This window comes from Thermobia domestica, chromosome 2 (genome assembly GCF_964235325.1).
Source record: "Thermobia domestica chromosome 2, izTheDome1.hap1.1, whole genome shotgun sequence".
NCBI lineage: Eukaryota > Metazoa > Arthropoda > Insecta > Zygentoma > Lepismatidae > Thermobia > Thermobia domestica.
In genome coordinates this window covers 324,481,949-324,504,924 of record NC_137455.1, presented here as the reverse complement: position 1 = coordinate 324,504,924, position 22,976 = coordinate 324,481,949, and the positions used below count along the sequence as shown (strand labels likewise).

General features: G+C 37.1%; 1 protein-coding gene across 2 annotated transcripts in view; it reads left to right on the top strand.

Annotated features, from left to right (window-relative positions):
- The window catches only part of LOC145678675 (uncharacterized), a 780,488-nt gene that overhangs the window by 434,091 nt on the left and 323,421 nt on the right, over positions 1–22,976 (top strand). Inside the window, exon 3 of one of the 2 annotated variants that reach the window (XM_081749072.1) lies at positions 9,739–9,900. The exons of the other annotated variant lie outside the window; for it this stretch is intronic. Coding sequence (XP_081605198.1) covers positions 9,739–9,779 — 41 coding nt within the window. The 3' untranslated portion in view covers positions 9,780–9,900. Of the gene's footprint in view, positions 1–9,738; positions 9,901–22,976 lie in introns of those variants that run through there. 2 annotated transcript variants of the gene reach the window in all.

The following is a 22,976-nucleotide window of genomic DNA, read 5'->3' as shown; positions in this document are numbered from 1 at the left end:
TCTCAAATATAAGTTCTCCATGCCTTTTGTCATACCACTCAATCTGCGATCGTCAAAAACGAATGTGAGCATTAGTGATCTGGCGAATGTTATATATTAAAGAGACAATCCCTTATTATCTTCAATATCTTGTACTCCGTAGTTTACCTGCGATAGATGCTGGCTTATTTCAGTTCCACCAATGCTGTCCATTTTCAACAAAGCTCATGTTTTGGTTTTCTCTAGAGAATCTACAACGGCAAGGAAACAAAAGTGGACAGTTTAGTATATTTCTAAAGTTCATCTGTAGTTTTAATAGCAGTATAAAACTAAGCTTCCTTACATCTTAATTGTGACTAAGCATGAAATATTCAAGTAGCATCAATTCAGGTTTTGCCGCGTGGGAAAAGAGGCAAATCGTTTCACGTTTTTTATTAGTTTATTAAAGCCTGTGACAAACATATTGGCATTTCAGCTAAACGAATAAAACACAAGCTTTGACGTGACGTTGCCGAGTGGTAAAGTGATGTGGCTATGGCTAAGCAGACGAACTACAGCGCGATCGGGTGGCAGGGGATAGATATGGATGTGTACAAAATAAACGTGACAATACCGCTGGCCTCCCATTTCCTAACAGCATTTAAAGGGACTTTGGAGCGCCGCCTTCAAATGCCAAGATGTTTGTCACGCCGTTTAGTATATAATTTATTAAACAAGTAATCTCTAAGTCAGGGAGGAGCAATTGTGTTTCGCTGCTCTCCCCAAATGATGCCCCAGGTGTAGACAAATGAAAGGACTTATATAGTCGGTAGTTTGGAAGCAACTATAATTCGGATGTCTAAGAAATTTACATAAAAAAAAAAGTAGAGAAGCGTGTAGGGTTTATTTACGTTGTGGAAAGCTTATTGAAACAACGTGTAAATAGCGTTCCATTATTTTAAAGAAAAATCAACATTTTTAAAGATTTCTAAATAATCAATAGCACAAAACACTACTAAAAAGCACATGAAGGATATAAGAGATGCATATATGTACTTCCAATAGCATTCACGATGTTACTGTGTACATCATATCTCCGGGAACCTTATTTGCATGATTAAGTTCTTTCTTTATAAACTAGACTTCAATACATCAATTTGAAGATTTTGTTCGAGAGTAATGCACTATTTATTCACCAGAATTCTTGGAAAATATATTTTTATTCCTCATCAAATACTGTGAAATGAAAAAAGGCAAAATAAGCCTCTTTGAAATTATTCAATACTACAGGTAAAATTTGAAGGTTTCAAGCCGATTTTCACAGAGAAAGGGAAGATGATAGATTCTCGTTTTTACTTATTTGTACTAAGTGCAAGGTGTAGCTATTGAATAAATTTTACTTTCGAACCCATCAGTCCTAAAAGATAAGGATGAGTTTTGAATGGAAATTTGTCAGGGCTTTCATTTAAAGGTTTGACCCTAGCATTCGCCTGATGGAATTAGGACTATGGAACAAAAGATAGAAAGAAACTTCAGGAAGAGAGTTATTCGAATCTGGGACTTCCCGATTATGAATCAATAATTGTGTGCACTAAATGAAGATTTGCATCCAAAATTGGTAATTGCACATATTTAGTCCATTAAAGACTCTGTCCAACCAGACTTTGTATTGTTGCATGATGTCTAGTTCAATACATCCGTTTACTTTGTCATTATTACTGTTCTCCCAAGCAGTAGTTCGACACTTCTGCTTTAAAATATGATGTATTGTCTCAAATTGTTTTACAGACGTTAGGTAAACATCAGAAATTATCTGTTTGCAATCCACTGGAAATAAGCTCGGAATCTCACTTTCGAAAAGCATGCGTGCTAATCATTTGAATATGTGGAAAAACGAACGTTATATGATCCCTGTGATTTACTGTAAATCGACAAGGAAAATCGCAAAAGATCTCATTAAATTCAAAAATCTTTCCATAACTTACATTTGAAAAGGTAGTGAGTGAAGAAAGCCCTAAAACATCTTAAATCGGCTATACATTTACTCGAGAGGACTCGTTTGGAGGCCCGTGAAAGCGTGTACATCTCTAATTTAATTCGAGGAGGGAAAATTTTCATAAGGAGAAATTTCGGACGTCACTAACGTCAGGTGACGCGGGAGCAGGAAGTGAGGGAAAGAAATTTTCATGGTCTGACTCCAAAGACTTAATTAGATCATGGTAAAATTTATTTGAAATCTGCAAGAAACATATTTTTCGAAACTACACAAGAATAATCAAAATAAGCAGATTTATGTTGAAGGTACACTCATATCCAAAATTATTGTCGCATGTCTATAAATATGTTGTTGTAGGAATATAATTTGATAATGAATTCTTCCGGTATTTCTTACAATGTTAGTATGTGTATAATCGACAAAGACATGTATATGGCAAATTTCGTGCCAAAAGAGCAGTAAATGAGAACAATAAAACGAAAATAAAACTTTCTTGTCCATTTAGAAACATTTTGTTTTACTCATTCTAATTTTCGTATTTATAATTCTTTCCTTATGAAATTTACCACAAATATACATTTCCCAATTATGCACACAGCATCGGTATTAAAAGAACCCTGCAAAATCATTATCAAATTGTATTCTTACAAAAAGACAATTATAGATATGCGACAATTATTTTAGACATGAGTGTACGTGTCAACATGCACACAATAGTCAATAATTATATTAACATTGCCAGCAGTTGAAGAATTTCATGCTCTAACTTGAAAAACCATCATTGGATTCTAATGAAATTTATACAAAACCATTACAAAAAAAATTCTCTTTCAAACAAAAGAATCAAAATCGTCGCACTTATGCGTACGATTATGCATACGAAGTTATGCGTAATCAAGCACCCAATTGTGGTATTAAACACTGTCAAATATTGATGTTTCACGGTCTAGCTCAGAAGACTGTTAGAAGCTTGTATTGGACCACCAGAAAAGAATACTCTTTCAAACAAAAAGGAATCATGAAAAGCGGTGCAACTATGTCGAAGTTATGTTTGATCATACGCATATTAAAACCGTTTAATTACGTTGTTTTAGTACACTTGTTGAGGTGTTTCTTTCTCTAGCTCCAAAGATTATCATTAGATCCTAACGCAATTTATAGGAGAGCACCGGGAAAATATGCTCTTCAAATAAAGAAAGAAGAATTCAAATCAGTGGAGCGATGTTGAAGTTATGTGCGAACATATACACAAAATATATATGAACGGATCGAACTGAGAAACTATTCTTTTTGAAGTCGATTAAAAGTATTTCAAGTGACGAGTTACATTACCTTTAATCGGCAAGTCACAATGCTTCCAGGTGACAAATAACAACACGCTCATGGCCCAAGTGACAAGTTACAACACCTAGCTGACAAGTTACAATAGCTCCAAGTGAAAGTTACAACAAGTTACGTCACTGAAGTGACGCGTTACTCCTTGAGTAACAATTTGCAACACTTCTCTCATGGGACATTAAACACGCCTACTTTCACTTCGTAAATCCTGGTATGTAATTTGGATCTCATTCTATAGCCTCTGTGCTGGAAAAGAGAGATTACACTTCAAAGTAAAACATTTTTTTCTCAGAGAAACTGCAATTATGGACGACCTTGAAAAGCACCATGAAGCGAGAAGGAATTTTAATAATTCAGCCGGTGCCAATCTTGACATACTTCCCTTCCCCCTTCCGTCCTTCTCACAGCCAGTACAGGTATTGAAGTATTTAAAAGTCAAATATGAGTGAAAGCATTCATCAACAAGAGAGAACATGGGAGTTCTCCCTTCGTGTGACGATCAATACAAAGCCAGGCGTGACGGAAGATCCACTTTACAGCAGCTCGTCACAGCTGTCAAACACAGGAGTTGGAAATTGGTGATTCAAGTGCCGAACACAGCACTGCCTTGTCTTTCTCCCCCAACCACGAGGCGACCTCTTGTCTTCGATAATTAACGACAAACAATGCTTTTCACAGGCAGAGCGTCTTGTATTTCGTTTCTCGCATATCTTGTAGTCTTCCTATGTCCGAACGCTCTCACTATTTTCTTTAGAAGTTTCCAATTGCACTTTTGTTTTGATACCCAATAATCTTAGCTTTTCCCATCCTTCTCTCTTCAACTGGAGGTAGATGACTGACATAATTGGATTAAATTTCATGTCAACTCTGAGCTACTTATTTTGTCTCTGCATTATATTGGATTGGTGCGATTGAAAGGTCCTCATCTTAAGCTAAATTCTCGGCGGGAGCGCATGAAATTTGCATCTCACGTTAAAGTGTAAGTCCATGTCTCATATAGCTTTGCTCCTGAAAGACATGTTGAACCGAAACCCAATTAACCAACAAGGGTTGCAGAGGGTGAAACTATTACCGAGAAAATACTGGTAATTCATGTTGATTACAATCGGAGAAATGACCAGTGAGGATTACATCCCCCAGCTCAACCCCTGTTATCATCACTGCTTCTACGTATGTTTGCGTGCATTCGAAGCAACGGCCTTTGAACACACTAACTTCCTACAACACAAGGTATCCGGAAAAAATGTGCTCTTTTCCAAAAATTATTTTCGGGTCCCCTAATGTGATATTAGAATACTTTTTATACCAAAAGGAAGATAATATATCAAAGTTGTTTTTACCTACATTACGAAGGTCCAATATTTTTGCCCTTCGTGACACGGCAGTTATTAGTCGATACCCCATTTTCTCTCATACTCGAATCAACATGTGTCTTCTGTGATCGCTCTCTCAGTTCCGTCAGATCTCAATGCAATGATGAGACAAGGACGCGGTATTTGGTATAGCCCCATAAAAAGAAGTTGCATGGTGCATAGTCTGGAGACGTCGGGCCGTCTGAATAACGCTTTATCATCAGTGCGACCTATTCAACACTGTGGGGAATGTTCATTTAGGTACCGTCTTACGTCGTTATGGAAGTGGGATGGAGCTTCATCCGTTGGAAAATGAAATTTCGGGAATCCTCTTCAAGTTGTAGTATCAACCAAATCTGGAGCATGTCCAGATATGAGTGTTGTGTTACAGTTCTTTCTACAAAGAAAAATGGCCCGTAATGCTTCGTTTTGCACATTGCAGCAGAGACATTCAACTTTGGATAATCTCAATGACAATGATCTATTGTAACATGATATGAAGTAAGGATCCGCTAGGACATCGTGTGGAAATTCAATCAGTCATCAGTGGAAGCGAAGCAGCCTTCAAGAGTTCATTGCCGTATGTTATTAACACCGATGTTCTGTTGTACTCGCTAGCTGACCTTACATCGAAAGATAAATTAACTATTGCTTTGCTGTTATTGAGGAAGTCTTTGTACTTGTAAGTAGTTTGTAATAAACAGTGATAACGACATTCAGAAGCTTCACCCTTTAACAGTCTCACACGCGTTAGCTTGAAATTCAATTTTGTTTATATCAGATGCTTTCTCAATAAGTTTGTTTTTACTGAGCCCTCATTATCATGCACCAACATCGAACCAACACTCGCTCCGATTATCAACATGTTAGAGATGGACACAATAACGAAGTATTGTTGTTGAATAGCAGCAGCAGTACTCTCGGAAGTTGCTCTCTTCTTGCTTTTGGTCTGTCATCCTGACTACATTAACATCCTAGTAGGAAGTGGAGCTGCTTTATGTTGTATCGTCGATATGAGGACATATGTACTTTGACTGTATCCATTTAGGAATTGACGATGTACATGTCATCTTGTAAGTGTCGCCACCTTCGATTCCTTCATGACGTCAGAGGGACAGTCGAAAAAAAGACTGAGAAAGCTTGATAGGGGGTCTTTTGATCTGAACCACTACGGGCGGAACTCATCGGAGTCTCCCTGCCTTTGGTCCGGCATTCGATGCCATAGTCGTTTGTCGGACAAGTCTTCATCATGGATATCATCAAGACGTCTCGACCTACAAGTCTTTGGGCAGCACGTGTCATCACCAATGAGTAAGAGGGAGAAGATTGGACCTACGACCGTTCGAAATTAGTTGCTATTCCTTTGCTCTACCATCGAATTCCTTACGCCTTTATAGCTACCATTCAATATTATTTAGAATCATGTGTTTTATTTCATGCAGATTTGGTGTTATTATCCCACAACTCTTAGGTGCCTCTCATTTCTATCACGACAGTCAAGCTGTTTCCGAACACGAGGGTGTTTTAAACCCCAGACTCGAATATTATGTCTGTTGACTTTATCGTTGATATGGAAGGTTGCCTCATCACCGAAAACAGTCGCTAAAATCATTTTCCTGGAATTCAAACATATTTACACTGAAGACAGTGCGAAGTTTTTTGTCACCTTCAGTGAAGTTCTGCACAAGTTGCAACTTGTAAATCTTGAATTTTAAATGCTTACGAAAAACAATCCACACTGTTGAGCGGGGCAATGCTTACTCACAGCCCGCTTTCCGAACTGACTTCATGGGGCTGCATCGGAAGGATTTCTGAACTCTGTCTCCTCTGAATACGAAGGTTGGAAAGTACATTCGCCTTTGCATAAGCAACCTGTCTCCATGAGTTGTGTATACCAATACTTAATGAAGTTCTTGTCAGGTGGATCGACCCGAAACTGTTGCCGAAAGTTGCGTTAAATAGTGATAACGGATGTTTTCTTTGCGTATTCCGCAGTACAAAATGGCTACTGTTGTTGTCTGGTTGCCATCTTGAAAAAATGTCCAAGGAACGGCGAGTATTTCAATCAAACTATGAAATATCTCATAGCGATCCTTCACTATTAGACAAATAGACTATTAGACTCACAATAGACAAATAGAAAAAATAAAGAAAAAGGTACAATCTTTTTCGGACATTAGGTTCTATTTCCATCCTTATCTTTCTGTTGAACTTGGTTGGTTGACTGAATTAGAGTTTAGTATCTCTTTCAGCAGGATGTTTTATGAGACGTGGAAATAGAGCTTAACGTGGGATCCAAACCACATGAGTTCTCACGGAGATTCGAACCTGGGTCTCCCGCTTTAAACGCGCATATGCTAACAATATAACCACAGGGAAGCTCTATTAAACTTTTTTAATGTTGTATTCTCAAGGTTTGGAAGTTTATCTTAATTTCACGTATTTTCGTAATGTGAAACGAAACGCATTTGTTCGTTTTATTCAATAATCAGCTTTTCTCATAATATTAGGGACCTTAGTTTTTACCGTAGAATAAATCTCTGGAAAAAGGGACGTTGTAACTACAGTTTAATTCAATTTGTGCATTGACTTACTGTCATAAATTCATGACAATAGGCAAAAAGCCTCAAGGATACATTCTTCGTATTATGATTGAATATGTATGAAGTCAGTTTCCAGATCGCTGAACACCAGTCCCCTGCCATATTGAAAATAATATGACATTTTCTCCGTGGCTGATCATTTTGTCCTTGAACTGAGGTGTAAGTGGGAAATTTCTTTCCGTAACATCCAGTTGTTCGTCTATTCATGAAGATTTCATTTATGTTGAATATTTTGACTAATAGGGACAAAATATTTGGAAAAAGAAACAAGTAAAGACCTACTTAGGCGGGTCGCTAAATTTCATTAGAATTGGTCGAAACCAATGGTCAAAATCTGGCAAGCGTCTGAATAATGGTTTCAGAATGGAAGGAGAAACTAACTTCTCACTAGATTACACTTTAGTTGATGTTAAGTGCCCGTAATAGACGAAGTTTTCGGGCTGTGATAGTAAAAATAATTGCCAATCGGACTTCACATAGTGGCTAAATAAGGACAATGTACTTTCTAAGGGGCACAGGCAAAGATAATTGTGATGGAAGATTCTGCTAATGTAAAATCGTCCTGGTTTCTCACCGTCTTCCATTGGTGTTCCGCTGCTTTCCAAGCACAAGAGTCACTCAAATTTTTTTCGCATAATTCACTGCTTATTGCTGTAAGTTTGTCAAAAGGCATAATCCATTCCATATTTTCCTGGTTTAATACAAAAGTGATGTTAACTCGTTGCACTTAGTTTGTAGTGTGCTTACTGAGACATATTGTTACAAAAGCTCGGGCAGGATAACTCTCTAGATTCACGAAGTTAATTCATGTTTCATACTTTCATAGGGAGATCACTGCTTTCTGCGGATATAAGTGCGCGAGCATCATCGAGTTGATCTTTTTTCCTTTTTCTTGATACTGAGGCAGAGATATGAGCCCTCACTCATTTTGCCCTTGTGAGGGCCGCGCTTACCCTTCCTCTCCCTTATTTTAAGATATGAGGACGAGAACCTATGGTGTGAGGGCAGCAATATACTTTGAGAGCGAGAGCAAATTGGGGCGAGGTAAAAAAAAAAATAACACAGGGGAAGAAGGTAAGTGATGACTTAGGAAAATGGCTACTTATCTACTGAGAAAGTCTCAGATCTTAGATACCACTTCATATTACTAAGTGATCTACTCAAGAGAAGGTGACAAGACCAGAAGTGCTCGATTCTTTGTATGACAAATGGAGAAAATTTTGTTTTCTCTTGTTATGTTGGGATCGGGGATTGAAGAATTAAAGGAATTTATAGTCTAAACTACTTCTGTGCTACATTCAACATTTCACATAAAATTTATACCTAGTGTACTGTGGACATTGAATCATTATGTAATTGAAAAATCGAAACTCGTGAGGTTCTTTGAATTGATATTACTATTTCTGTCTTGTTACATAGTTACGTTTATTTTCTAAAGCATAGAAAGAATGCAATGCAAAGTTGTTGTGTGTGTGTGCAACATTTCAGTATAGAATTGCTTCAGAGGACCAATTGGCTTATGCTACATGACGATATACACGCACACTACTCGCTATCTGTGAAAAGCAGTTTCTCCCTTAGAAGCCAATATTTCAGCTCGAATCTTCTACTTTCTACTAGATACACTCATGTCCAAAATGATACACTGATACTATGTGTATATTCGGAAAATATATATTTGTGGTAAATTTTATAGGAAAAGAAATATAAATACGAAAATTAGAATTAGTAAAACAAATTGTTACTAAATGGACAAGAAAATTTTATTTTCGTTTTATTGTTCTTATTTACTGCTCTTTTGAAACGAAATTTGCCACATACATATCTTTGACAATTGTACACACACTAACTTTATAAGAAATACCGGGCTAATTTGTTATCAAATTATATTCCTAGAACAACATATTTATAGGCATGCGACAATAATTTTGGACATAAGTGTACATTTGGTTCCCACACCAATTTTCTTTTCAAGAATTTGAAGTATACCTGGGTATTGTTAAGCCGTTTTGAGAACACTCAGTGTGATTTCGCTGAAATATTAAAAAAAAAAAAAAAAACTACTCAGAACTTCCAGAATTTACAGAACATACCGTCTAGAATATCTTCGGAAAATGAAATCTAAACGTTGTGTAGACTATCTTCGAATCAGTGCGCAACTGAAAAAATCAAATTGAGTTATTTCTTTCGGTATTAAATTTCTGTTTGATTACTTAATTGGTGTATCAAGTAAAGATATAAGCATTCCATTGGTGAAACCGGGTTTCAATGACTCAGAAGGCCTGAAGAAAAGTCAGATCCATGGCCTGGAATAATTCGGTATGACATGTACAGACCAAAGACCCGAATAAACCCGGAGTAAACCGAATACAATATAATATCATCATACACCTGTGGAGCATGCATGAGATTACTAGTGTAATTTTAAGAAGCACGATTCTCTCCTTTCTCTGTCTCTTCTCATTTAATGTATAATTTTCTTTTTTTTTAGGTTTGTACGACAATATGTCAAATTATTGCACTGAAGGATAACTATAAGGTCTATCAATGGGTGATAACTGTAGAAAAGAAAAATTACCCTTCTTTACGACTAATTGTCACAGTTTAATCCAGCGAGTCTATAAAACTTATCGAGTAGAATATCAGAGATGCCATTCACCCCAAACAGTATTTTATTCAGTTTTTTTTTCATAATCTATGTTTAAAACTACTGTATCATTTTTCAGTATGATAAGACGAATAAATTAATTACTTTTGAAGTATTCAATTATATTTGAAGTTATGAAGTTGAAAAAAGATAACCAAGAAAGTTGTCACTTTTTCATTTACCAACTTCGAACATCCACATGTTACCTAATACGTACCTGGAAGATCAAACATAGCCCCCCTTAGCATTGACGACCTTCTGCCAACGTTCAGGAACACCATAGATTTCATCGCGATAGAACTTGATGGGCCGTGAACCGAAGAAGGTATCGAGTGCATTTTGCACCTCTACTAAGGATTTGAACTTGCGTCCTCTAAGGTGATTGTCCAAGGAATGGAACAGGTGATAATCGAACGGTGCAATGTCCGGAGAGCATGGCGGATGCAACAGTGTTTCCCATTCAAGAAGTAGAATGATGTCCCGGGTTATCCTAGCAAAGTGGGGCTCAGCGTTGTTTTGTAACACGAGGACCCATTTGCGATTCGGAAGTGCTGGCTCCAGAGTTTTGAGTTTTTCTTTAGCACGGCCCAACTACTGACAGTACACAATTGAATGATGCTTTGACCAGTTGGTAGCAGTTCTCGATACTTGATGCTGCGAGCAGTCCACCAAACACACAGGAGAACCTTCTCCTGGTGCAGTGCTGGTTTCGGCTGTTTTGGAATCAGTTCATGGGATGCTAACAAATGATGATGGCGCCGTGGAGCTTCGTACAGGACCCACATCTCATCACATGTGACCATGTCCAGAAATGGCTTCTTCCTCAGTTGAGACAGCAAAGAAACACAGGCGTTTGCTCGCGTTGTCTTCTGGCCCGCGAGCCAGGTGGGACCCATCGACGCAACTTGTACTGCTTCCCAGTTGATGGAGGTGCTGCCGAATGGTTTCTCCACTCGCACTAAAGTTTTGTTCCAGTTCCTCACATGTTTGACCACTGTTCACCTCAACTGCTGCCTGAAGATCTTCATTTTGTACATGTATTGGTATTAAGGCACGTGGTGCGTCTTCGAGTGTTTCGTCAACGTCTGTAAACTTGTTAAACCACCGCTGCACTGTCCATGTATTCACGACACCCTCACCAAGGACCTGGCACATCTTCCACCCCTCTGCAGCGGTCTTTGACCCCAGTTTAAATTCGTACAGCATATACGCCATTATGACACTCTGTGGAGGTCCCATGTTCACTCTGTCCTTACTCAAGTTCACGGTGTAACTGAACTGCCATAACCAGGTAGTATGTTGGATATGCCAACACCAAGAACTGACCATGCCTTATCAACTCACGGTGTGAGGGCTAATTGAACACAGACTTCCAGTAACATAAGTAAGGTGAGGTAATCGGGGTTTGTGGCCCGGGCGCCGGATTGGCTGCAGAGCAAAACTGGGCATATATTTATTTTCACTATAAGGCTAGGAAAGCAATTTTAGCAAACTAAAGATCATTAAGAAATTAAATTAGAAACTTAACAGGACAACAACGAGTCATCAACCTTAGGATCACATCCCTAGAGTATAAGTTAGCTTCAAAGCTATATTTTGAGAACATTGTAAAATCCTTTGCAGCCAAAAGAGCCAGCAAAGTTAATTTTTAGTTTCATCTTTTTATATTTTCATTAACTTACTTTGAGTTAAGAGATTTGTAAAATGTCCAAGTATAATGCTGGAGACAACAGCTTGTCTGTTTGACATAAGTCTAAATATTCTATTCTAAAACAACAGACTCTTGATTCATTCAATTCTACACATATGCACATCCCGATGTAATTCCAAAAATATTGTGATTTGATGGCATTATAATAAGACTATAAGAATGTGTTAAACATGCTACTCTCAGATTTTTTGGCAATCAAATGCTAATTAGTTAGGTGTTTTATCTTGTACTAAAATTCAATTATGTACTTCAACTTTGAAATCAAGGTTTACTACTTGAAGAAGAAATGGAATAGGAAAATTATTGTGTGATACTATGGTTTGGTTGGTCAGGGGAAGGAGGGCTAAGCGAGTTCTTATCCCGGACGACAACTACCTTAGCTGCGTAGCTGCAGATTTCCACAAAAAGCGACAGAAGTTTCTTCGTTACGTTATATTTAAAATATGTACTTTGAATAAGAATTGAAGACGTTAATATTCGCGTTTGAGTGTTGGACATCATTACTCTAATATAAAATCCTGCAATACTGCTGCAGAGTTGCCATTTGGGTTACTTCCGTGACACCGGGTCTGTGTGGATGTAACTCGAGTAGTGGACATCATAAATTCACTAATAAATTCTGTAGTAATTCTGTAGAGTTGATATTGTTACTTGGGGATAACGGGTGTATTCGGGCCAGTCTGGCTCATCGAGATTATCTGGGTCGCTGGTATTTTCTAGTTACAGTGAGAAGAAACATCCAGACCCGAGTGACCTAAACAAAAGCCGCGACCTAGGTTACCCAGCATCTTATGTTATCACTGTCAAGCACAACCATCATCCTCCAGATCAGAAAACAAGTTAGCCTTATTTAGAAACATCGTATAACATATGCGTTTGTATTTGGCCACGTTTAACTAAATAACATTTTCCACTACCCCACTTACATTAGTATTATCCAGCAAATAAAAGTGTATCAAAGGTAAGTGAAAAAGAACGCCTTTTTATAGAAACATCGTCTATTTTTATCCTTGGTTATCCATCTTAGAAGAGAAAGGAAAGTAGAGTTCTTTTTAGAAAGTTGTTTTAGGAAAATCTAAGAAGTAAAGTACATTTCCGCTTGAGCAACATTGAACAACAAATTCAATTTACTTTTTTTGTTAACCCGCTTAAGTCTTTTCTTTTTCCTTCTACATTTTTCTGGTGTTTTCTTCGTTGGTTATTTGTAGAACAGAAAGAGAAGAACAAAAGTTTTGACATTGACTTAAGCAGCTTCCTTCGACGGAAGAAAATGCATCCATCTTTTCTTGAAGTTTGTTGAAATTGAATTTTGTAGCATAAGAAATCAATAAGGTAAAACTCAGACATCAATCCTTTTCGTCTTTTTGTTATCGACATAACTGAAGGGAAAGAAGCAACTGATTGTCAGAATCAGGTAGACCCACTTCTTGTTTCATCGGAAGAATGTGACACTGCAATAGTCATAATAAAATGTTTAGAAACGTCTTATTCACTGGATAGGCTCTGAAAGCATTACTATATATACTGTACGTAGCCATATTTAAAAAAAAACATTGAAGGCCTTCATCTGTTTTAGAAGCTCTATACTTCTATACCTAGATAGGGTCACTGCAAACAAATGTGTATATTCTCTTTAAGAAGCTTTTCGTAAATTTTCATTGTCATCGCTGTTTCACCATAGACTATGTTGGTCGTTTATTTTTGACAAGTCTATTACCAGACAAACTTACTACGTTAATCATTTAATTATATTTTCCAACATACAACATACTATCTTAGTCATTTAATTATTTTTGCCCAACGTATTATCGACTTCTCTTGTTAATTTATTTTCTTCCCACGTAGTGGACAATCTGCATATTATAAGAAATTTAATTCTTCCTTTATTAGGCGATGTTGCGATAGAAGATAGTATCGCTAATGGGACAAACTTTGTTTAAAAGAATGGAACATGTCAGGAGTTGTTATGGAGTGAGCATAGACACTAACTTATTGATTAATTTGAAACAAGTTATACGTATTATTACGGTGATCTCTTATGGTTGTCATAGATATTGTTTTTTAAGCCTTGTGATTCTCTTTTTTTTAAGTACTGCAGTTGTATGATGATTTGATAGCAGTGTTATGTTTAAGAGTGTCTTCCCAGTTTTTGTTATTGTTTTAATAAAATGTTGTAGAAAATACTCATATTCTAGCTGAAATATATACAAATCCAGCTTACTGGAGCCATGATTCCACGGATGATAATTTTTTAAATTATTTTATCTTTAGTACGGTATCGAGGAATACTTCAATAGTTTTATTTATTTATTTATTTATTGTGTTATCACACTTACGACCATAAACGGTTGACGTTCACATTTGTGTGCCATGAATGATCATAATCATTTAATTTGCTTTTGCCTTCGAACTATGGGTGACTTCAGTAATTTGATTTATTACCTTCTGCACCACGCATAACCTTTATAATTTAATAGCAGTGACATTGCTTTTCCTCTTTTTTCCACGCCCTACAAAGGCTCAGGGGTTACACTAGGGTGACCAGATTCAAAATAAATAAATAAGAAATGGTGCACTTAGCACAGTGATAATTTGACACTAAAGTGACACGTAAATATACCCATAGTTACGTATATTGTTATTCACGCCAATAAGAAAGGAACAACCTTTCATTGTGAACCCACGAAAGATGATCGAATATTGAAACATGGAGTTTACTGTGAGGCAATGTGTACACTATTGTAGGAGCTTGGTTAAAATTGGTTTAGAATCATTTTAGCATTGTATTTCAAAGGTAATTAGTATTTTGCATCCTGAACACTATACTAACTCGCTGATCTCAAGCAAGTCTATCATGAAAGAATAACATTTACAATTACTCCCACAGGAATATATGGGGAACCGATTTTTGTTTGTCCATACTCTTGGGATCAATTAGATGGATAACTTTCTTGAATAAACTCGATTCCTAACTCTTCTACATCCTGGCCCAAAATTGATGGCGATTCATCAAGAAGTTCTTGAGAGTTCTATCTTCCGGACGAATACACAGACAGAGGGGCTCTTTTGTCCCGTTTCCATTTTTCGAGAGACACGGGAACGAGTTTTTGAAAAAGAGAAAGGGCAGTTCCGCTAAAAACGGAGCGTTTGGTCATCCTAACACTAGCATCTATAAAATGAAAGAATGGGATATATATATATATATATATATATATATATATATATATATATATATATATATATATATATATATAGATGGCCACATCGTGGTGCTGACTACACCATATTCTGTCCAGGGACAAGATAATCGATGGCCATAGCCGGGCGATCCTAGGCGTTTGACTATTAATCGCAAAGCACGATCCAATCGGAGTCCCACTGAAGAATCCACCCATCATATCCTGTCCAGGGAAAAAGTAACCAGTGGCCACAGCCAATCGGTCCAAGGCGTTCCCAATAGATTTCTACTGAAGAACTCACCCATCATATCCTGTCCAGGGAAAAGATAGCCTGTGGCCATAACCGAGGGAATAAAAAAAAACAGGGATTAAAAGGATTAAAAAGACAGTTTACAGTACTGATTAGGGTCAAATTAAATAACGAAAAGTCAAGGAAGTATGGATCCTTGCCTTCATATCGCTTATACGCCCAAATGGAGAATATTCATTAATATTTCGCTAATAGGCCCAAATGGAGAATATTCATTAATATTTCGCTTATAGGCCCAAATGGAGAATATTCATTAATATTTATCATTTGTTTACTCAATAAACGTCTTTTATTAATAATTATTGTAATTAAATTGAATTTTATATAACATTTTCAGATCTCTGAAATCTTGTACATTATATTAGTTGGTCCAGATATATCTAAAATTGGCTTTCATCTTGTTTACTTAGAATCGAAAACAAATTTAAGTGTAATATCCAGAGAAACAATATTTTTCTTATACTAATAATATAGGATGTTCCATATAGAAAGCCAAATTTGAACATTTAAAGAAATATATAGGTAAAGCTTCATGAACATGGCTTTGTTTTACATATACATAATCAGTAAGATCTCTCATTTTTACGTATGAAATACAATGTCAGGCATATGTCCTCTCACTGAATCTTGTATTTATACGCTCCACAAAATTATTGATAATCCTTTCGCAGATATCTGTCCGATGCCTTCAATCACGCGTATGATTTCCGCCTTGATGTACTAGTGATACAGCCGTTTCAAATACGGACTCGAAAATGTTGAAGATGATCCAAAGTCAGAACTCTCTTGAACGTCAAACAATGAGAAAAATAGAGAAATTTCGTTCACTCTTGAGAACTGATAGACTTGTATATTCTCAGCAACTATCAGAGGCGGATCCAGGACGGACTTCTGTGGGGGCGGGGGATTGTAATACTGCTAAGAGCTACTTTTAAGAGCTGCAAACTCTGGGATGGGTGTTATTTATATATAAAATAAGAAAGTTTCCTCTTCTGGGGGGCAATCACCCCGATCGCCCCCCGCTGGATCCGCCACTGGCAACTATCAACCATGGTTCAGATAAACAAAGTTTTAGTCTAATTTTAACTAAGGACTTGAAAATGACGAAGGTGTGAAATTGTTTTGCAAAATACTTCTCATTTTTGACACAATAGCAGAATGGAAATAGGCAAGAGTACAGGGAGGATTTTATGGCTACTGCAGTACGGGAGAACAACTTCCTAAAGTGCATCGTGGCCGGAGAAGAAATCTCGCTTTCAACAGTTTTCTACGACATCACACACATGCATTGGTCACACGCTTACTTAGGTACAAACTGCATAAAACCGGTTTAAGTAGGTACTAATAGAAAACTTACACAAAAGTCTTTCCAGTGTTGTTGGTAACATTGTGTTGATATTTTCGCAAAAGTTAGGTTACTTGATGGGCGTACCATGTACGTTTGTTCTAGAGATAAGAAGACTCTATTAGCGCCCAGGCATTATATAGCAAACATACTGTGCATGGGTTTTCTCTGCGTCCTCCCGTTTCCTTCCACTTCCTTAATTCCACTATTTTATTCATTCGCATCATCAGTCTTCTTTAGCATACACGGCATACGCGTGAGACGTAGAACTGAAACATGTCATTTCATTTTTATTTAGCAATCAAAAATAACTCTCAACGAAGCAGTTGTGCATAACATGGAAACTCTGGAGATGTTTACCTTGCATCTATATGTTTAAAGCTTTCCCGCTGGCCTAGTGGATAATACGTGCACTATTGGTATACTTGTCCCGTGCCTGATTCCTGATGGCAGAGCACAAAAATTTAATTTAAGAAATGGTAGAACATACTTTGAATGATCATTCGTTTAGCCTAAACGACATAACCATGGGGCCTTAAATTAAAAAAAAATGATTTGATATAGAAGTATATTTAAATTAGTGAATATATGCAATACAAGATCAAGAAATTGTACGTGTAGTACAGTTTGTTGTAAGGATCTTTTAGTCAAGTTGAAAATTTAGGAGACCTACAGAAAAATCAGTAGAGTTTGCAATACTGCGCAGAATGATCTCTCTCTCTCTCTCTCGGAATATGAAGATTGACAAACGAAGAAGCGAGATAGCGGTACAGTATCGTGTTGAACCGAATTCAAAATTTTTGTTTTCGTTGACATAATGCAAGAATGAAACAGTACAATAGACCACTGGTGCTCCAGTGTTCTACAAGGCAGAAATCACATCGGCAATGGCGGTGAAACCGGTTTTGCACACGTTCCCCGCAAAACCAACTCCTGAAAGCCTCCAGTGTTTTTTACTTTAAAGTTATTCTTTAAATTCTGATGTGAGCAGTGGTATACTAAAGGGGAATTCGGGGTTTAACCCCCTCCTTGAGCAAGATATTATGGCAACAAATATAGGGTGTTTCAAAGCAACACCGACAGCGTTTAGGAGGTGATGAAAAGTATAGACCAACCTGGGTGCACAAATGCTTCCTTTCAGAGTTAAAGGCTGCCGAAGACATGAAAAATAATGAACTTTAAAGGTCCATAGCTCCAAAATTATGGGACCTACCGTAGTTGGATCAAGACTTCACTTAGGACCTAGTATGTACTCTATCCAAATATCTGTTACAGAATCCTGCAGTACTTCTGCAACTATTTTTATAGAGGTAGTTGGTGAATACTACAAATTATATCCCCATAGCCAAACTTCTTCTAAAAATTGTTGCGGAAGTACCGCAGAATTCTGAAAAATGGATGGAAGTCTTGACCCGACTACGATAGGTGCCATAGTTTTGGAGCTATGAACCTTCAAAGTTCATTTTTTTTTAAGTTTTCGGCAGCCTGTAACTTCAAAAGGAAGCATTTGTGCACCCAGGTTGGTCTATACTTTTTGTCTCATCTTGGTGTCAGGAATCACCTCACAGATATATAATACTGATAGAAAGATATATTCCAGATATATAATACAGATAGATAGATAGATGTGTCCTAAAAAGATAAGAGATTGAGTGCTTGACCTGTCTTAATGAAATTCTACGTACGCTATTGGATGTGGGATACAAAAAGTACAGGAAAAATTACAATGGATTTGTAATTTCATAATCATATATCCAGTTTATGTCTCATTACAGAACTATTTAACTTCATTTTACATACAAGGTCCGGCAAAAAGATCTCCCATATTTGGAAAAAGCGCTGTGTGAGTTCTGGGGATTCGGAGACGGTATCGATCTATAGTAGTATACGTGCGTTTTCGGTAGGAGGAGGCTTACCTCGGACCGTAGCAACGCCGGAAAATGTAGCGCGTGTGAGAGCGTCCATGCAGCAATCTCGAAAGCTTTGAGCCTTATTCAGGTCGGCCAGGCATTTTTTTTCTCAGTGCAGAACCTGTTGCTCTGAAGTTTGATACCCAAACTTAAATAGTTTTCATATCTGGAACAGAATCCCCGCTGTCCCCGCTGAGTAGTAATCACAGAACTATCATTACAAATATACTCTCCACAACAATGCTCACCGTCCCACACCATTGCGACTACTGAAAATTGTAGCATACCGCTATCGATCGATACCCTATCCGCCTCTGTATCCTCATCACAACTCACACAGTGCCCTCTCCAAATACGGGAGGTCTTTTACAGGACCATGTATTTATTTAGCATAAAGAATTTAAGCTATTTAAGAAGTGAAGAATAATTTATGTTGCTAATACTGCCCAAACTACTACTTCAATTTGAATTTCTCAATTTATTCTGCAAAAAGAAAAAAAAGTCATTTGGTTACATGCTCATTAACATACGTGTATAAGAGTGTGATTTGAAACGGATACAACAAAATTAATAATTGTGTATTGTAATGATTGTAATTTGAAGTAGACTCAAAGAAACGTGTAAAGTAGGGACATGATAATATTTTTCATAATACATTGAAGTATACATTCGATTTCGATCGTTTCTAAAGCAAATGAGATTTCATTCGACCATTCTTTTCAGCACAAAAACGCAGACCTACTGTTTAACTTAGAATCTGAATCAGACGTTTTTCTACTGGGAATCGAACCCTTGTGTCCTGTGCGGAAACACATTTGCTAACCGTATATCTACAAGATATCTTTATTCTTGTAGAAAGCGTGAAATTAAGCTACTTTGGCTATGACCAAATTGACTGAACCCCTGCGAACTTGCTTCCACCTAAACATGATTTGACAATTATTTCTATGTATTGTTATTTATTTATTTGAGTTACAAATGTATACTTATATATTTCTCACTTCACATACTTGCTTTCACAATAACATTTCAGAGGAAAATCAATTTACAATGTAATTCAAGAACATTCATTCGTTTCCAGATACTTGAGAAAAGTTACATCCTGTGTTATGAAATTCCCGAATTGTAAAGTGCGTTAATACAGTATTTCATTTTTTCTTCACAATAATTTGTATACGAGCGTCGCAAAATTACATCAAAATGCCCTGTGGAATCGAAACAATAGGAGCGATTATTTTTTCGTTGATAGGCAGGTCCTTCCACCTTTATCGTATAGAGCGCGCAAAATCAACACAAGATGAAAGGTCCACTTACCAACTCGCCTTCTCCCCTTTCCTGTCGCGCCGACAGCAAGGAAGTTGTAGGAAAACGTTTCTTTTAGTCACGCTAAAAGTGTGACTACATTGTACATGAAGGCAGGCTTTTAAGGGACTGTGTGAAGCAAGCTAACGCGAGAAAGAGTCAAACCATAACACATGAATAGTGAGCAACATTAAACATCGTGACTTAACCTGTGTTGTCAAACCACTAATGGATCAATCACGATTATAGACTCCATTTTAGAATAAGTAAATGTTTATGCTAGGTCGTTCCTCATTCCTGTACAGGAATAAATGTCCATAATTATTTTTATTAGTTATTAGTCATAGTGTTCATTGGGAAGGCACGTGTCTTTATGAATGCATATAGAGCCGCTTGTGTTATAGGTGGAATTGAGGCATTTAACATTTGTACTTCGCCCTTGGGATTGTAGCGTCACAATGTCGTTTGCTGATGTAAATGATTATCTGACATGTGGAAACAAGGCAAGAAGTGAAGACATATTACTGACTGTCAAGTTGTTGCTTCTCTACTGTATAATATACAGTAGAGAAGCAACAACTTCTATATATTATACTACTATATATTATACTATTATATATACATAGTATATCTGTTTGCAATAACAATCGGCTTAGGTTGCAATTGGAATGGCTATAATTTTATCGTTTCACCTTGTTCCACAAATGAACCGTCCACTTGGCTCACTGGTTGTTGACATTAAACTGCATTATGTCCGAGATAAACACTGTCCCAACTCAATATTCACGGAATATGTGTTTGGCTGCGTGCTTGTTCCCAGAAACTTGTTTACATGTTCTTGCTAGAGTGGGACTACAGTCCCCTTGTCGTAGTGTTGAATGTTGATTGTTAAAAGGGGCACTCTATTCTCTCTCAAAGTCTTAGCAGTTGAATTTGCATAATAAGTGAAACTAAAAAGCAGCAGATAAAATATACGGAAGACAACACTAAAATATAGACTTAAGTGACAAGAGTTGTGGAGAGTAATTTTCCAGTTGAGAAATACTTTGTGAAAATGATTTCATGATGTTTTTCTCGTGTTCTAATTTCATGTTTCTTTTTTTAATGAGTAGCCTATTTATAATTCTCACCACTTAGTAACATATTTATTTTAAAGTTTTTTTTTTTTTTTTAAGTTGGCGAATAAGTAGCCGTGTAAGTATACATTACCTGAAGGAGTTTGGTTTGTCACAGTGTACACAATGTGAGAATTTGAGTTTTTGTTTCTCCTCAATCTCCATTCTCCACCCAAAAAAATTATAGAAAATATTTAAAGTCTGTAGATTTGTGAAATAGAAGGTAATTTAGCTTAATTTAGCGTTGTATTCTACGGATAGGTTAGTATTTTCTATCCTGAGTATTATACTAACCCGTACTCGCAACAGCAATGCGGTTAGTCTATCAAGAAGGATAATATCCATAATTACTCCCATAGAAATATCGTATGGGAAACCAATTTTTAATTGTTCATAACTTTGGATCAACTGGATGGATCACGTTCATCAACCAACTCTCTTCCGAACTTTTGTGGTCAAAATGTTGCAGATCTATCAAAGCAGTTCTTCATATTTTATGGCTCTTGGGTGGATACATAGTGTAAATAGCTATATAACGCAGTTTTTGGTCAACCAAACTTTTTAAGAATTTTATTAGTAGTTCTTAGAATAAAAATACAAATTTTCGTGAAAGCGACTCTAACAATAGTTGCTTCATTGCTTGCCCGCAGTTTAATAATCCCTTCAGCAGAGGCTGAATGAGATAGGCTTCCTGTTCAAAAAGAGATCCGAACCACTACTCAGGTTCGTATCCGAGTCAATCATCCTCATTTACGAGCACAGATAGTATCCACGTTATTCATATTCATATTTCTTAAAAATAATATATGATTAATTATTCTATGATATATGTCTCTTTATTTGTCTCATGTATCCACCGAGCTAGCTTTTGTGTTTTCGGGTTCCGTTTTCGATGAGGGTCTAGGAATTTGGGTGTTGATTCAGCATCGTAACGGAATTAAGAAATCATTTGAAATGAGAGGTTACAAACTCCGGCCTAGAAAAAAGTCAGGATTAGTTACTTTAGATGCCGAAATCAAGGATTACTGAGTTGATCAGACGCCATCCGGCCTTCCATAACTGTCTGTAAACCAATCATTTCAAACTGGTCTCCGTATGATGTCAGAGTTTCTCATTACTGTCGGATCAACTAGACAGAGAATGACATAGTGCTGCCCACGAGACAAGAAATTTCTCGTCTCCTTTCGAAAATGAGCCGAGATTAAAGATGAGAAATACTTTTTTTTAAAAACAAAATTAGACGAGATGAGAAATTTCACGATTCTCGTGATCAATATTAGTCATCAAGTGATATATGTATAACACTCTCTAAGTGTTACGTTATCATACCAAGAAAAAAACTATTAATTAATAAAATGACTATACGAACACAATGAAGAGCGGTTATCAACGTTTAAAGATACCCAAGTCATTATCCAATGTACTTTAATAATAAATATGGTTTAAGTGTAATTGTATGACATCTTTCATGGAGCTTTCGTGACGCACAAACGTTCTGATAATTTCTAGCTGAAATTAAGAGAAAATTCGGGCATGAATTTTGTGCTTAAATTTACAAACCAAGACGATAATAGATTTCACAAAATCTAGGAGACGAGACGAGAAAAAACTTACTTCTCGTCTCGTCTTTTGGACAACAATAGAATGACAAGAGCCAAGGAAGGAGCGATGAGGAGAAAGAACTAGGGATGGCCAGAACCGGTTCCTGGTGGAACCGGTTTTCGGGTCTGAACGGATCCGGTTCTAGAAGATCCGGTTCCGGAACCGGTTCTTCGGATCCAGGTCTGGAACCGATTCTTAAGATCCGGTTCTGGAACCGGGTTTTCGGATCCAGGTCTGGAACCGGTTCTGAAAACCGGATCTCCGAGAACCGGTTCCGCCGGAACCGGAACTTTGTGGCCATCCCTAGAAAGAACGATGTAAAGAAGTGTTGCCAGCGTAGGAATAGTTAACCGACTCACAAGCAGTGTATCTAAAAATATAGAAGGGGCCACTGTGGCGCAGTGGTAGAGCACTCACCTTTGTGGGGTTCCTGGTTCGATCCTTGCCAAGTAAATTTTTGGTGGATATCATCCTGTCGGTGGGAGCATTTCCTTTGCCAATCTTCAGATTTCTTGCTAGTTATTTGTATACTGTTAGCTCTATTCTTGTGGTTTATTGAGAAGAAGAAAAGGAGACAATGATGTTACAGATAGTCGGACTGGGAGTTA